We start from the raw sequence: 15288 nt of genomic DNA on the forward strand, positions 1-15288 counted from the left end.
TGAGCAGCAGCAGACACCCAATCAAATGTCATCTTTTTCTTTTATCATCTTTTCTGTCATTGTGGAAGCTGTGATTTATCAGGAGACACATCACCTGACTGCTGACGGTTAGCAACTTAAAGAAATAATCTTCGTATTCGGCTGCTAAGCTGAATCTTGAGATGAAAGAAGTCTGACAGAAAACGTCCTAAAACTCAAGGTCAGAATAAAAAAAAATATTGTATTGTTATCATCATACATCAGTGAAGAAGCAGATTTATGATCTGAAACGTATTGTATAAAACCTTCCTAATTGTCATTTGTTAGCGTTTTTTATTCATCTCATTATTTATTTGTTTAGGTTTATTGGAGCGAATGTTTGATATAAACATTGTAATTGGATGATGAAACTAAGACACACAAAATTGGCCAAAAGCACGAGGACAGCTAAACTTTCCAGCCATTTCTGACCTGCAGGATACAGATAGAGAATATTTCAATCAGGAGAGACTTCATTTTCAGTTTAAAGAACATTTATTTTCGCATGCGCCATGATGGAAATGTTAATAGTCTTGAGCGATTAGACCCTGATCCTGATATCATATATCTTAAGGGGGAAGTGCAGCCGTGAGTATATTAGGAAACCCCCTTTTGGGGTCTAGACACTGGTGGTGATGATGAAGATCTGGATTCGATGAGGAGAAGGGATGAAGAAGATGATGAAGATCTGGATTTGATGAGGAGAAGGGATGATGAAGATGATGAAGATCTGGATTCGATGAAGAGGACATTTACGCAAAATGTAATAACAGGAAAAAAGAGTCATATCGTTTTCACACAATTCATTTCTATCAGTCTGTAGGATCAAATATGTCCCATAGTTTTCAACACAAGTGAATGCATCTCTCTGGAGTCTTTTTTTATAAAAACATTTATTCTAAAAAGATAGATTCCGACATATAAAATCAGTTCTTGTTGGTTTGAGGTAGTTTGTTCTTCAGCCTCTTCACAGGAAGCTTAAACAAACCTTTCTTATGTAGAAAAATCACTGAAACAATGGCAACATGTACAGACCCTAAATGAACATCCGTAGTGTCTCGTTGGAATAAAAAAAGGCGTCTCTTCCTGTAGCATCTTGAGTGTTCATGAGGCGTTCTTGGAGAAGCAGCTGTGCAGGAACCGCTTGAAGAACTTCCTGAACTCGGTGTTGAACACGGTGTAGATGACGGGGTTCAGGGCGCTGTTGAAGTATCCGAGCCACGTCACCACGCTCATCAGAGCCGGAGGAACGTAGCAGTCCTGACATCGAGCTCTCACCGTGTGAAGCACGAAGAACGGAGTCCAGCAGAACAGGAAGGCACCTGCAGGAACACAGGGAGAAGAAGTCAGGTGTGTCTTGTTGGGAAAATACTGAATGTCCTCTTCCAATATCAGAGTCCACATGATAACAAAGGTATCCCAACTGCAGCTGTGTACATGACAGGATGTATGATTACCTAGAAGAGCATCAGGACTGTTTTAGGCATATGACAGCTATGTGATTAACATGATGATTCAGCCTCTATGGAGATAGACATATGACAAGCATGATCATTTCTGACGTGGAGCTAATCTGAACTAAACATTGAATACTGCTTTCTATTCCTCCATCTTGTGACTGTGTAACTCCCTCTCTTGGATATCAGCATGTGAAGGACACTGTTCAGGAACTAGTTGATGCTCTGTATGTGAGGACTACTTCCATTCTTGAGAGGATCAGAAATACATGGATCCTGAGATTGAAGCTCAAGCCGGTGACGAGTGAGATTTTTCTAACAGTCTACAGTGAGACAAAAACAAAAATAACCTTAATCTGCTTTTAGTTTCTCCCAACAGGTGGGAAGTTTCAGAAGAAAGTCGTCAAACCGCTGCTCTCAGGTCAGGCTGAACGCTTTGAAAGTGACTAATCCTTGGCTTCTAATCTTCTGAAGCCATGCGAGGTTAGGTGAGGATTTCTGACACACATTTCCCAAATAGCACAGCTGAAGAAGCCGTTGAGTTCAACTTAATAAAATGATCAATTAAGCAATCAACTCCAGTTGACTTTCAAGTGATATAATCAGATTCCAATTTCAAATATCACTTTTCTAGGAGGATAAGGGCCACATGTGAATTCTTTTTGGGATCTGACCAAAAGGGATTTTTGTTTTGAGGTCCCAGAAAAAAGTCAGAATTCAGAATTCAGAAAAAGTCAGAATTCCAAGAAAAAAATCTGAATTCCCAGAAAAAATTCTGAATTATGAGAAAAAAAGTCTACATTTTGAGAAAACAATATGTCAGGATTCTGAGAACTAAGAGAGTGTGTTACAGGTTTAAAGGTTACATTATTTTATATTTACAAACAATGCTTTTAACTAAAAAATGTATCAGTCACGGCCCGTCCACACGGCGGCGTGCGTTGAAGCTTCAACGCTTCTGCCCATTCACTTTGAATGGGGTGACGTCAAGCTTTGCCGAACTGCATTGTGGGAGCGTCGCTTCGCTTTGCTCGCGTTGCTTCGCTTTGCTCGCGTTGCTTCGCTTTGCTCGCGTTGCTTCGCTTTGCTCGCGTTGCTTCGCTTTGCTCGCGTTGCTCGCTTCAAAAGTTGAGCAATGTTCAACTTTTGAAGCTTCGACGGAAGCGTCAGCCAATCAAATCATATGCCAGTACAAGCTCTAGCCAATCAAACCGCATGCTTGTGTGTCCGGGGCGGGAGATTCATGCGATTGGTTGTTGGTCGAGTTTCAGACACGCCCGCCGGCAAGCTTCAACGCACGCCGCCGTGTGGACGCTGCGTCAGATATTCTCATTAGAGTTACAGTTACTCTCACAGGGATTTCAGCCTTTGCAGACCGTTTACATGCACTACACCCCCAAAATAGGGCCTCTTTAAATCTATGGGATGGGTTATAACAATCTTTTATTTAAAAAAACGAAAGTTTACTTGTAAATGTACTGTTTTTACGATGGAAGAATCTTGTGAGGAGCCCAACACCAAATAACAACCTTATCTGATTCTCTTCCTGCAGAAATGAATTTGATATCAAGCATTTAATTGCAAATGAGTGACTTCCTTTATCTTGTGAAGACGTGCTCTCGTCTGAGCTAATGAGAGGTTCATGAGACCATGGCCAAGCTTTACGTAATAATTGGATTTCAGATTAAGGAGCTGCAGGATTAGCCGCTGTGTGCTAAAGAGAAGCACTTCTACGCATTAGAACCAACACTCACTGCTATTAATAGGACGACCTTTTCTTACTGTTGTGTTAGTGCCTCTGAACACACATCAGATGTGTGTGAGGCGTTCAGGTACCTTCCAGCGCCCATTTTATATCCAGTCATTAATTGTGGATAAAAACTGTTTCAATATAAATCTTTAATAATATAATACTGTAAAAAAAAGTACTTGGACTTTTTTTGGAAGGTCAAAAATACTGCAGTAGTAGGAATATAGGCTCATAATATACTGTATATACATATGATAGTACATACTGTATATACATATGATAGTAGTAACTTGTTAGACAGGAAGTGAACCTTACCTACAACGACAGGAAGTACCTTCATGGCCTTCCTCTCCCGGTTGTTGATCTTAGCCGTTTTCCTCCGGCGAGGCTCCTGGCTGTACTTGATCTCTGAGAAGCTGACGGTGGGCACGGGGCCCTTTAACTCCGAGGACTTGAAGGTGGACCGCTGCTCCGGACTCTCTGTCAGCTCCCTCTCTATAAGGAGGCAAGAGTAAACACATCCTTTACTCAAGTAGAAGTACAGATACTCGTGTTTAAAGTGCATTTTGCATAATAGGTGACCTTTAAGTAGTAACGAAGTATTTGTACTCCACTACTTCCCACCTCTGATGACGGGCGGCAGTAATGGCGGCAGAGCGGCGAGCGCCGGCAGCGCGGCGGCCGCTTCTTGAAGTTTTCGGCAGTCCAGAATACTGTTCTTCAGCTTGGCTCTCCGAGCTTCTTCCCATCGCCTCAGGCCTCGAAACATGCCGCAGTACAGCAGCAGCATGATGGGACACGGGATGAAGAAGGAGCACACGGACGAGTACAGCACGTAGTCGTCGTTCTCCAGTTTGCACTCGGTGGGGTCGCGGCCCGGCACGTTGTTGATGCCGAACACGACGGGCGACGCCACGGCCAGCGCCACGACCCAGGTGGCCGACAGCAGCACCGTCTGACGCATGTCCACGTGCTTCCTGTTGTAGTTCAGAGGGATGACTACAGCGATGAACCTGCAACACGGGAGAGAAGGTTTTAGTATATGTAGCTTTACATCCTTTCATCCTTTCTTTATAACTAATGCTTATGATTATTATGTATTCATTTCAACAAGGACCATGCATACAAATACATTAATCTCAGAAAAGAGAAGAGATTAATTATGCCAGATTTGAGCTAATAGCTCATTTCCATCTGCAGTCCTTAGGCAGGTACGTAACAATCAACAAACATTGCATAATCTCTATCACACAAACAATTATAAAACATGATTTAAGTACAGGTCAATACAATAATACATAGAACAGTTAAATATAATATTACAATACAGTTAAGATTGAAAAACCCAGATTACAGTGTAATTAATGTTGGCATGACTGGTTGCTTAATATCAATTTTTGTTGCACCATAAGAGAAAGAATTCAAGTCAGTACAGGTTTTAAGTTCAACTAGAAGAATATTCCAGTGTTCGATGGCCGTAAATGAAAATGCAGTTTGTGCAAAGGCACTGCGCCTCAATGCTGTTGATGTATTGTGATTTTAAAAAGGTGTTTTTTATCATCTGGCCGGGGACAACAGCTGGACATTAGCAATGTTGGCTAAAACTGCCCCGTTTACTGTTTTTTGTGATAGTTGATTAATGGGAACTGTCCACGACACTATAAACAAATAAAGTAAACTAAACTGAATATGTACAGTTTGTTTGCTAGAGGAAAGGTCATGGCGTCATTGAAATGTAAAGGGTTCAACCTCTGGAGAGACGTTTAGTTTATCAACTCCTATTGGCTTTCGAGTGATCAAATCTGAAATCCTATTTTCATCACTATTCTACGGAGGAGGATAAGGGCCACATTTTGGGGATCAGGCCAAAAGTGATTTTTTGTTTTGTGGTCTGAGAAAGAAATCTGAATTCCTAGAACAAAGTCTAAAATCAGGAAATGTTTTCTAAGCTTTACCGTTTTTTGTTTAATTTATAATTTTAACAACGCATTAAAAACTGCGACCCGGGAAAATATAATTCCCTAGAATCGTATTTGAGGATGCAGTTTAGTTATACGGCAACATCCATTTCCAGGCGACGTGGTTGCATGTCTTTATGCTAAGCTAACCTAATTGGTTTTGCCAGAATGTCAAATGAGTCCTTTAACTTAGGACTTCAGGAGCAAAAACATGGACAGAAAACATTCTGGTGTGGTAACAATAACAAATAGTATACATCCTCTATCTCAAAGGCCCCACTCAGTCCTGGGGGCCGTGGCATTGTTCAGTAATCCATCACTGAATGACAGCAGGTCATCAGTCAGTTTGATGTTAAATCAAACCTGCAGAGGAACCAGAAGCCAGGTGGACTCTGCAGACCTTCACGATCTGTTTCCTGCCCGCTCTGTTAAATTATTCAGACAGTAAAACCTCTAAAAAGCTTCAGATCATCAGCATCAGTCCCCGTTAGCTCCACGGCCTCCATCAGTCTCGGCTCTAATCATATTTATCTGGAGTTGGGACATCAGCTGTGAGGGGCAGCTCCAGAGTTTCATCCTTCAACATCAGCCCGAGAGTTCGGATAATCTCATTGTGTCAAACTAACGAGTGCAGAGTGATGCCGGCACTTCATCACCGTGGACGCATCCTCAGATTTTTCTTCTTTTGGGGCTTTTACAGGAACAAGACAAAAAGGTTGTCCTAATATTTCCACATTAGAGTGAACTGTGGCTCGATTATCTGACCCTGACGACCTTCAGATGGAGAGCTGAAGACCTCAGGGTTCTGGTTTTGATTAATTATCTGGATGACCCTGACTGAAGCTGAAAAACACCTTGGTGGAAAAGTGTTTTTTGCTTGTGAATCTTCCTGACTGAGTGAAATAACCCAAGTTATAAAGTGGTAGGTATGATAAGAGCTGTTCAAATTCTCTAAATGCTAAGAAAAGGTGCCTCAATGCTTCTGTTTTAGCATAGCACGGTGCAGTAATGAGTCCTAAAACCATACAAATGTGTTGGCATTTTACTACTTCCTGTTCCCTCATCTCAAAGTCAAAATTTTTTTGAAAGGGTTGATAGTTGGATGTCTGAAATAAGTTACATAAGAGATTTTCAAGGTTTGTCCTACAACATAAATGACATCAGTAAACAACCCACTTGTAATTGAGTGAAGCTCATAAAATCAGGGGTTGCTAACAAGTGTCTAAATGAGACGACTGAACCTCATCACCCCGAGCATTAGCCTCTTTTAGCTTAGTGGTTGTGACGTGAAGTCATGTGACCGTGCTGTAGTTCCTTTATAGCCCAACATTAGCCGCCTTTAGCTTAGCGGTGGTGGTAGTTCTTTTATAGCCTAACATTAGCCTCCTTTAGCTTAGCGGTGGTGACGTGAAGTCATGTGACCGTGCTGTAGGTCGTTTATAGCCTCACGTTAGCTATCAACCTTTAACGGTCACATTTACTCTTCAAAAACCTTACATTTGGGGTTAATATGTGGAGAATATCGTGCTGAACAAAACATGTAAGTATCATTTACGTGTTGAGATCCTATTTTCTGGAATATTTTGAAATCCAACGGAAAAATGATGCTTCCTCCCAGGTCGGCCTACAAAAATATCATCACTGCACGAATTATGAACCATCAAATACTAAGGGATGGGAGATAATGTCTTCCCACAATCCCTTGCGGCAACAATATTTACCTGTCGACGCTGATGGCGCAGAGGTTGAAGATGGAGGCGGTGCACAGCATCACGTCCATCATCATCAGGTAGTCACAGACCGAGGTGCTGAGGGTCCACACGCCGTCCTGGAACTGGAGAAACACACAGTATGTTTACTTATCAACATTAACATACAAGCTGTACACACATAAACACATTTAACTAAAGATTCAAGATTCAAGGCTTTTATTGTCATTCGTACATAGCTACAGTGTAGTTATGACAATGACAATCTTAGGTCCCAGGCTCCTCCAACAGTGCAACACAATAAAACAGATAATACTGCAAGTAAATACAATCAAATAGAATAGAAGTAGTGCCATAAGAGTCTATATACAAGTGATACATCATTTGTAAGTTGCAAACAGGTGAACTAAAGACATTTACTCAAGTACTGTTCTCAACAGAGCCAATAATATGTGTTTGCTTTTACTTTATTAAAATAATATTGCATGTATGCAAAATTAGCTTAAAAAAATATAAAAACTAAATAAAATGCACAAAAAATACCTTAAATTAAATTATAAACATTAACAATTGAAAAAATATAGGATAAATGGGCCACCCGTGCAGTTAATATTAAACTTGCACATATAATAAAAAAAACTATAAAATATATCCTACATATAAAAAATATAAAATACATTAAGATATATATATAAATGCATTAAAAAAATGTATATATACTAATTAATTATTCCAAGTGAATGCAATTAAAAGCTTTAAGCATGACAATATACAACGTAAAACAATACATGGTTAAAAAATGTATAAAATTAAACATTTAACTGTAATAGCATAAATAATAACATAAATACTTAGTATTTGTAACGGCTAAACAAAGAGATGAAATAATCAGAATCAGAACACCTTTATTCGTCCCACAGAGGGTACATTTGAATTTGTTACAGCAAGAAAAGAACCAAAGAAAGCTTAATATTAACTAAGAAGCAGCAATACAAAATATTAAAGATTAAAAAATAACACAATTTACAAAATACACATCCTGTAACAGTTCTGAGAGAGATAGCAGCCAGGTATATATCGCACAGCTATCAACGGCATATGCACATAATTGGTATTGCACAACAAGGGGTGTTATAGTCTGTGTTGTTATATGTGTGGGGGTCTACCAGGGACCATGATGGTTATACAGCCTGAAGGAAGGACCGGCGTAACTTAAAGGGGACCTATCATGCAAAATGCACTTTTGTACGTCTTTTATACATGAATATGTGTCCCCGGTGTTCCAGGGAACTCACCAAGTGTCAGAAAACACAACCCTCTCTATTTTCCTCCATACCCAAATCTCTAAAAAAGGGGCTGCAACGGATCTGGTAAAAACTGATCCAGATTTGAACACTGTCCTGACGTCAGGACGGTGGCACTACGGCTATTGGGCCAACTCCACCAATCAGGAGGAGACAGCCACGGCCATTGCCGTTCGAAAGCGCTGGAGACGCTGTAGTACATATGCCAGGCCAGTAGATGGTGCTGTTCTCACTGAATCTGCCCTTGCAAATCCAGAGCTAAAAAATGTCAAATTGAGCAAATGAGGCATGGCTAAAATGCATGATCTGTTTGGTATTTTGAAAAAAAAAAAGTATAAATATGCCTTATATAGGTATTAGGGCTGTGCGATTATGGCAAAAATCATAATCACGATTATTTTGGTCAATAATTGATATCACGATTATTAAATACGATTATTCATTGACTTTGAAAACATCCATTTATTGAACTTTTAAATACAAATAATAATTTGAACAGTATCTTTTTAACTGTTGATTACCCTGAGCGTATAATTCAACTGAAAAACCAATACAACAATGAATTAAATAAATGATACATTTAAATCTACATTTAAATAAATAATATCAAAATAATAAATACCAATAAACAAGATCAACAAATATTTTGGAGCGCACTTCAACAAGCTACTAAACATATATAAATATGATAAATACAAATACATTTGATCAAATATGTTGCAGTGCACTGTCACAACCTAGCAAAGCAAAATAATCGTTTTTTTCGATTATGTTGTTTTCGTAATTGTGGCAGGCCAAAATCGTAATTGCGATTAAAATACGATTAATTGCACAGCCCTAATAGGTATGGTCCTAAATATGCTGCTGGGCACCAGAGAGCGAATCCTAACGCAGGTAAATAGTCGATGTCCAGGCGAGAACGTTGTGTTTGTTCTTTTATTCTCTACACATATACAGAACAATGGTTTCACCGGTGCCTCTCCTGTGGTTTCTCCTGTAGAATATCCTTTGTTCCCGGGTAAAAAAACACATGCTCGTCTGATGCACCAATCCCACCGCCACCATTAAATAACAAATCAATATATAGCTCCAACAGTATTATTGAACTACTGTTTATTTAAAGAAACATTAAAGCGTGTAAACATGTCAGCGTAACATACAAAAATGCACCTGAAAAAGAGCAGAATATTTTCTTTAATAAACGGTCTCTCATAATAGCTCTTACTTATTAATATAATATCTATGAGAAATGACTTGTTGTGTTCCAATGTTGTAAACAAAAGCAGTTTAGATAACCACACAAACAAAAGGTGAACTGTGATGAGTGAAAGAACATGATGCATGGATAAACAAACATACAGGCTCCAGAGAATCAACGCTAAGTAACAAACACAGACTTGTTGTTATTGTCTTCATTGATTTCCTAAATCCCCATTGTTATTTCAGGGGCCCCTTCAGCTGACCTTCGACCCCGGATGTGAGATGACCTCCGGAGGAATGTACAGTTCATCTGGTGTCCTCAAATAGACAAAGACTGACTGTAACTGTGTTCAAACTTTAGCTAAATTGTTATTATAAAAACACGATGACAGTCGTGATCGCTGCAAAAAAACAGGGTCGTTTCCAGTGAGTTTGGGCAAGCGTAATAATTACTGAGTTAATGAATAATACAATATATTAATATAATATTGTATTAAAGGGCCCATGTCATGCTTTTCCGGTTATTACCCGTCCCCTTGTGTGTTATGAAGGTTTTTCTGCATGTAAACGGTCTGCAGAGTCACAAACCCTCAAAGTACACCCTGTAGTGAGTAAAACACTAACACAGAAAAGACCTGTCTATGCTGCCCCAGAACGCCTCGTTGGAGATTTCTCATTTTCCATTGTTTGCTTCCTGGGTTCTGTGAAAACCAAATGGACCAATGATGTGTGAGGAGCACCTCACACACCAGGATCCCTTGGCTAACTAACAGGGAGTCCCCATTGACTTGCATAGAGCTCCCTGAACGCTGGTAATAGACGAGTTGGGATGGCGGAGAAATGCTCTCTGCAGACCCATTCTCACAGCGTTATAAACCTCTTTCTTACTCAATATCAAGCCACACTTATTGTTTTTACTTCAGCTGTGAGTGTTTGTGTGTGCTCAGGATGAGTTTTGCTGTGTCTCGCTGTATCGCCGACCCGGAAGCCTGTCCACTCCTCGCTGCAGCTCGCAGCTGCGGCGAGCAGCAATGAGCCTCTCAACGTCCCGACCAATCAGAGCACACTGGGCTCACAGGGAGGGGGGGGGGCAGGAGCTCCAATAAGCCGTTTAGGACAGAGAGTGAATACCTGGTGAATACACATACTATACAGAGATGCTGTATGAGAAACCAATGTGAGTTTGGAAAATTGCACAATGTAAATCTATTCTAGTAGACCTCAACAATGGAAATATGATCAGTAGAAATGGCCATGACATGGGACCTTTCAAATTAAACGAACTTAGTGACGTCATAAAGGGGGCGGGGCTGCAGCTGAAGGTCGGCTAGAGTTCCGATTCTTAAAGGGACAGTACGCAGAGTTAAAACCATGATAACTGATGTCAAATAAAACACTGATAAATATATAGATACAAATAAAAAGAAAATAGATAAATTAACAATAAAACATCTTTAAAATATACCCATAAATTAAATGAATGTTTTGATTAGATAATTGTAAATTATTATTATACCGCTCCAAGGACTTGTTCCTTCCTACTGTCCCAAAAGTCCGTACTGAACTGGACTACGTATAATTACGATGCTCCTGTGGCTTTGAACCAGCTTCAAAATGAGCTGAAACTCAGAGAACTGGTCTCATTAAACAGACTCAAAGCTACTCTAATGGTGCATTTCCACTACAGCGCGCTTTAAGCGTGCCGTGCCGTGCGAGGCCCGTTTTTGGTTGCGTTTCCACTTGGCGTAGTACCGGCTAGCGGGTACTATTTCACAGTTTTTCTGGCCCCATAAAATCGATGTTCTTAGCGGGCCATCAACCAGGCTGAGTCGGGCTGAGTATGCTAAACTAGAGAGAGAGAGAATCGCTGGCAAGGGGGCTACAACTACAACAAGATGAACATATTTTAACGTGATTTAATTGTAATACATGTTTCAAAATGATGCCGAAGTAACAACATACTGATACCGGTTAGTAAAAACCATGAATTAATGCTTTGACAAGTCTGCAGACAGACGGCAGGCGAAAAACCTTTTAAAATGCGTGTTTTCTAAATGGAGATTGGCTAAGCTAACGCAGTATATGCTCCGACCGTCCACACTCACAACAACGGCCTATAGAGACATAAATAAAGCAGCGACTGTATTCACCATGACACAGGCAGTCTGTGGTTTGTACTTGTTTAACTTTTGTCTAGTTTCTGAACAGATATGAGGAGCTGTGCACTCTGAGTGCTAACAGCTAACGGCTGATGTTGTTTTTTTTTGTGGTTCTCATTGAAGATGACGTCACGGCTCCGCCTACACTGCGTTACTATAGTTACTGCCCCAGCTACTAAACTGTAATGGAAACGCAGCATAAAGTGAGCCAGTCCTAACAAGGCCTAGCGAGGCCGAGCAAGGCCCTGCAATGGAAATGCGCCATAAATGACTTTGTAGCAGGCCGCTGTGTCTGTAAATGCTTTGGCTGATCTTGTTATGACTGTGATTGAGTTTTGACTGTTTTAAGTTGTCTGTAACTGAGCTGCTGCCTATCTTTGGCCAGGACTCTCTTGGAAAAGAGAGCTGTTTTCTCAATGAGACCTATCAACAACAAATGGATTTGCAGGATTTGGGTTTTTGGGTCGTGTTGGGGATTTGAATAATTTATCCATCTGAGTCTAATGGTTCTATCTCTGACCAAACATAAATGACAACAAAAGAAACCCCCCCTCAAGGCCCACTTACTCCATTGTTCTGGAGCTTTTGAGCGTAAAGCCTGATCTTCATCAGCTTATGTATTTATTTCCCCAAATGTCATACAACCCCATATATATTATATTCTGAGCACCACTTTTCCTCAATGCCAGTTTAAGATACGACCTGGCAAAAGTGACTGCCCCGCCCTCTTTATGGTGAAAACAAAGAATCCTCACAGATAACGATGCTAATGAGGCTAATGTCCATCGGCAAAGTAAACAGTTGTAATGTAAAAAGTAAAAGTAGTGGCTGTAGATGCTCCATAGGAAAAAGTGTTAGCTGCTGCCTGCCACTCGTCCAATGGCAGACTTACAGGACATTGATCCTGTATTGATTTCATTAACTAAATATTCACGCCAATCATCAATCTCCAATGACATTATTTAATAGTTTGCCTAGCTGACCATCACTGGGATATTTGTAGATAAACAAAAATGACACAGTATTCTTAATTCTTGGATGGGATTGGCCGAAAACCTCAGGATCTGTTTTTACAGCCAGTCAAATGGCAGCAAATGTTTTCATCCAAAAAAGGAGCCATGACGTAGAGGGGAAGTACCGGATGGGTTTCTCATCTTTAGTCAAAAGCTCCAGAAAAAAGCCAGTGATTTGACTTTGATCAACTTTCTGGAGGATTACAGTAATAAAATAATTTGGCAATTTTAGTTTTCCAAAAGATATATCAGAATTTTGCAGAGGCTTGTGACACTTTAATAAAAAGCCATATCTTATCCAAAGTTGCATACGTTTTAAGTGAGACTTCACTCAAATTCAGATGATCTGAGCTTATTGTATGTAAATATTATATTTATATTTTAGCGGCTTGAGTAAATAAAACTACAATATGGAAAAAGAAGCAAAGACAGAAAATTACACACATATTTAATTTAAATTAAGGTGGAGACACCTTGTTTTTTTTCAAAAGCAATAACAAACCCCCTTAAAACATCTATTTCAGAATTGTGCAAAGATTTCACCTTATTTTTTAGTATTTAACAAACCATTACTGATAAGGGGCACATTCACCTTAATTATCTTATCAATTAGCTGTTGGGTAAAGCATCCGGGATGAACAAAAAACCCTTAACAAAACCCTCAATTCAATCCAGAAATCACGCCAAACACTTTGATTCAAATTGAGATGGCAATAAGATATCCATTAAATTCTCGAAAAGCAACAATAAACTACTTTAGAAACACATTTATATAACTTTATATAACTTTATATAGTTAAGTAGGTTTTAAGGGCCATTGACTTTCACTTTTATTCATTATCTGATACTATACCAAGAACATTCTGCAGATGTTGTGTAATGCATCCTGGATCTGCATAAAAATCGATTCACATTTCCAAATGACCCTTAATCTAGTACCACATTCACAACAAACACTGAAGGTGGCGCAGAGATCCATTAATTGATCCAAAAAGGGATACAAAGCCTAAATGAGGTGTATTACTTTCCCTTTCCCATAAGAACCTCAATATTGTTTACTTGAGTAAATGTTCTTAGTTACTTTACTCCACTGCTTACTAACAGATGTTGTGCAATCTCCCTGGATGAACTAAACATCCTTAAATTCGCTTAATTTGAAACAAACACTTAACTTTAAATTAAGGTGGCATTTTGGACTAAATCTAACTGCAGAAACCAACCAAACCTCTGCACGCAGTAAACAATAATCGTCCTAATATATTTTTCGGGTTCTCTTGCTCCTCTCCAACTCTGCCTTTTTCCGCTTTATTTCAGTTTGTTTACTTTTCGTTGTGTGCTTTTCTATTTTATTTTATTTACTTGCACTATTATCTGTTTTATTGTGTTGCACTGTTGGAGGAGACTCTGACCTAAGCTGTTCATTGACATAACTACACTGTAGCTATATGTACACATGACAATACAAGCCTTGCATCTTGAATCTTGAATTCGGATCTCACCTCGGAATACACAAAGAGTGGCAGCACGAGCACCGCGAGCATCAGATCCGACACCGCGAGACTCACGATGAAGTAGTTTGTGGTGGTCTTCAGCGCCTTCTCCGTCATCACGCTGAGACACACCAGCAGGTTCCCGCCGATGATCACCACGATCAGCAGCACCCCGACCACCAGGGCCGGCACGTTGTGGCCCCCCGAGGCCGCCTCCGGGGCCACCTCTCCGCTCAGGTTCCCAGCCATGTCCGCCCCACGGTCCGGCCCGCGGGCTCTCATGAAGCCCGGGCCGGACTCTGGTCCCCTTACTGTGGGGTCGTCATGGAGGAAAAAAAGAAGCTCCGGTGCGCACTTTACGCAAAGGAACTGAGCGTAACACAGGATGGAAACAGGTGCGTAAAACTAGTGCGTAAAACAGGGTGGAAACAGGTTGGTTTGATAAAGTTAGACACCCCTAACTCATGATGATTAAACAGCTGCTCAATGTTTCTTCAAATATACCGTGGTGAGCTCTTTACGCAAAGGAACTGTGCGTAAAACAGGTTGCTTTTGCAAAATAAGACACCCCTAACTCATAATTATTGAACAGCTGCTCAAAAGTTCCGCTTCCCCTCTTCTTAACGTCGTGAAAAAGTAAAAACACATCGATCCAAAGCGCTAAAAGACGCTTCAATGATTGGAAAGTTGAAGCGGATATCTGTGTGTCCTTTGATGAAAGAGTGGCGAGCAGCCGGAGTGTGTCTGCGGTCACACCCCGGGAAGTGGGTGTTCGGGTGTTTTCAGCTCCGGTGGGTTCACCTCCTGCAAAGGCCACTGCAGGGCCAAATTAGCCGATTAAAGCCGCTTATCAGCTGCGCTTTACTGTGTCCTTCAGTCCCTGAGCTCCAGCAGGAGACGGTCTCTCTCTGTGTGGGTGTGTGTGTGTGTGTGTGTGTGTGTGTGTGTGTGAGAGAGAGAGAGAGAGAGAGAGAGAGAGAGAGAGAGAGAGAGAGAGAGAGAGAGAGAAAGAGAGAGAGAGAGAGAGAGGATGCTGCATACAAAATATCAACAACTTTATTTAAAGTTAAATTACACACACACACACACACACACACACACACACACACACACACACACACACACACACACACACACACACACACACACACACACACACACACACACACACACACACACACACACACACACATGATTATAATCAGAATAAGTTTAAAATCAGTTAACAAA

The 15288-nt window shown here is 40.5% G+C and overlaps 1 protein-coding gene across 1 annotated transcript; it reads right to left on the reverse strand.

Annotated features, from left to right (window-relative positions):
• Positions 1-1122: 1122 nt before the first annotated feature.
• LOC117470765 (D(4) dopamine receptor-like) lies at positions 1123-14307 on the reverse strand. Its single transcript, XM_034115641.1, has 5 exons — positions 14068-14307; positions 6905-7017; positions 3850-4238; positions 3541-3720; positions 1123-1340 (listed from the first exon to the last, which is right to left on the reverse strand). The coding sequence occupies exons 1-5, from the start codon at positions 14305-14307 to the stop codon at positions 1123-1125; spliced, it is 1140 nt and encodes a 379-aa protein (XP_033971532.1).
• Positions 14308-15288: the final 981 nt, after the last annotated feature.

Source organism: Trematomus bernacchii, unplaced genomic scaffold (assembly GCF_902827165.1).
Source record: "Trematomus bernacchii unplaced genomic scaffold, fTreBer1.1, whole genome shotgun sequence".
Lineage (NCBI taxonomy): Eukaryota > Metazoa > Chordata > Actinopteri > Perciformes > Nototheniidae > Trematomus > Trematomus bernacchii.

What these genes read in the sequence shown, in the direction of transcription:
- LOC117470765 (XM_034115641.1), bottom strand. Translation starts at nt 14,307, where the DNA reads ATGGCTGGGAACCTGAGCGGAGAGGTGGCCCCGGAGGCGGCCTCGGGG. An exon ending in TGCGCCATCAGCGTCGACAG is followed by an intron (nt 4,239 to 6,904) that starts GTAAATATTGTT and finishes CCCGTGTTGCAG; the next exon opens with GTTCATCGCTGTAGTCATCC. An exon ending in ACTGCCGCCCGTCATCAGAG is followed by an intron (nt 3,721 to 3,849) that starts GTGGGAAGTAGT and finishes GCCTCCTTATAG; the next exon opens with AGAGGGAGCTGACAGAGAGT.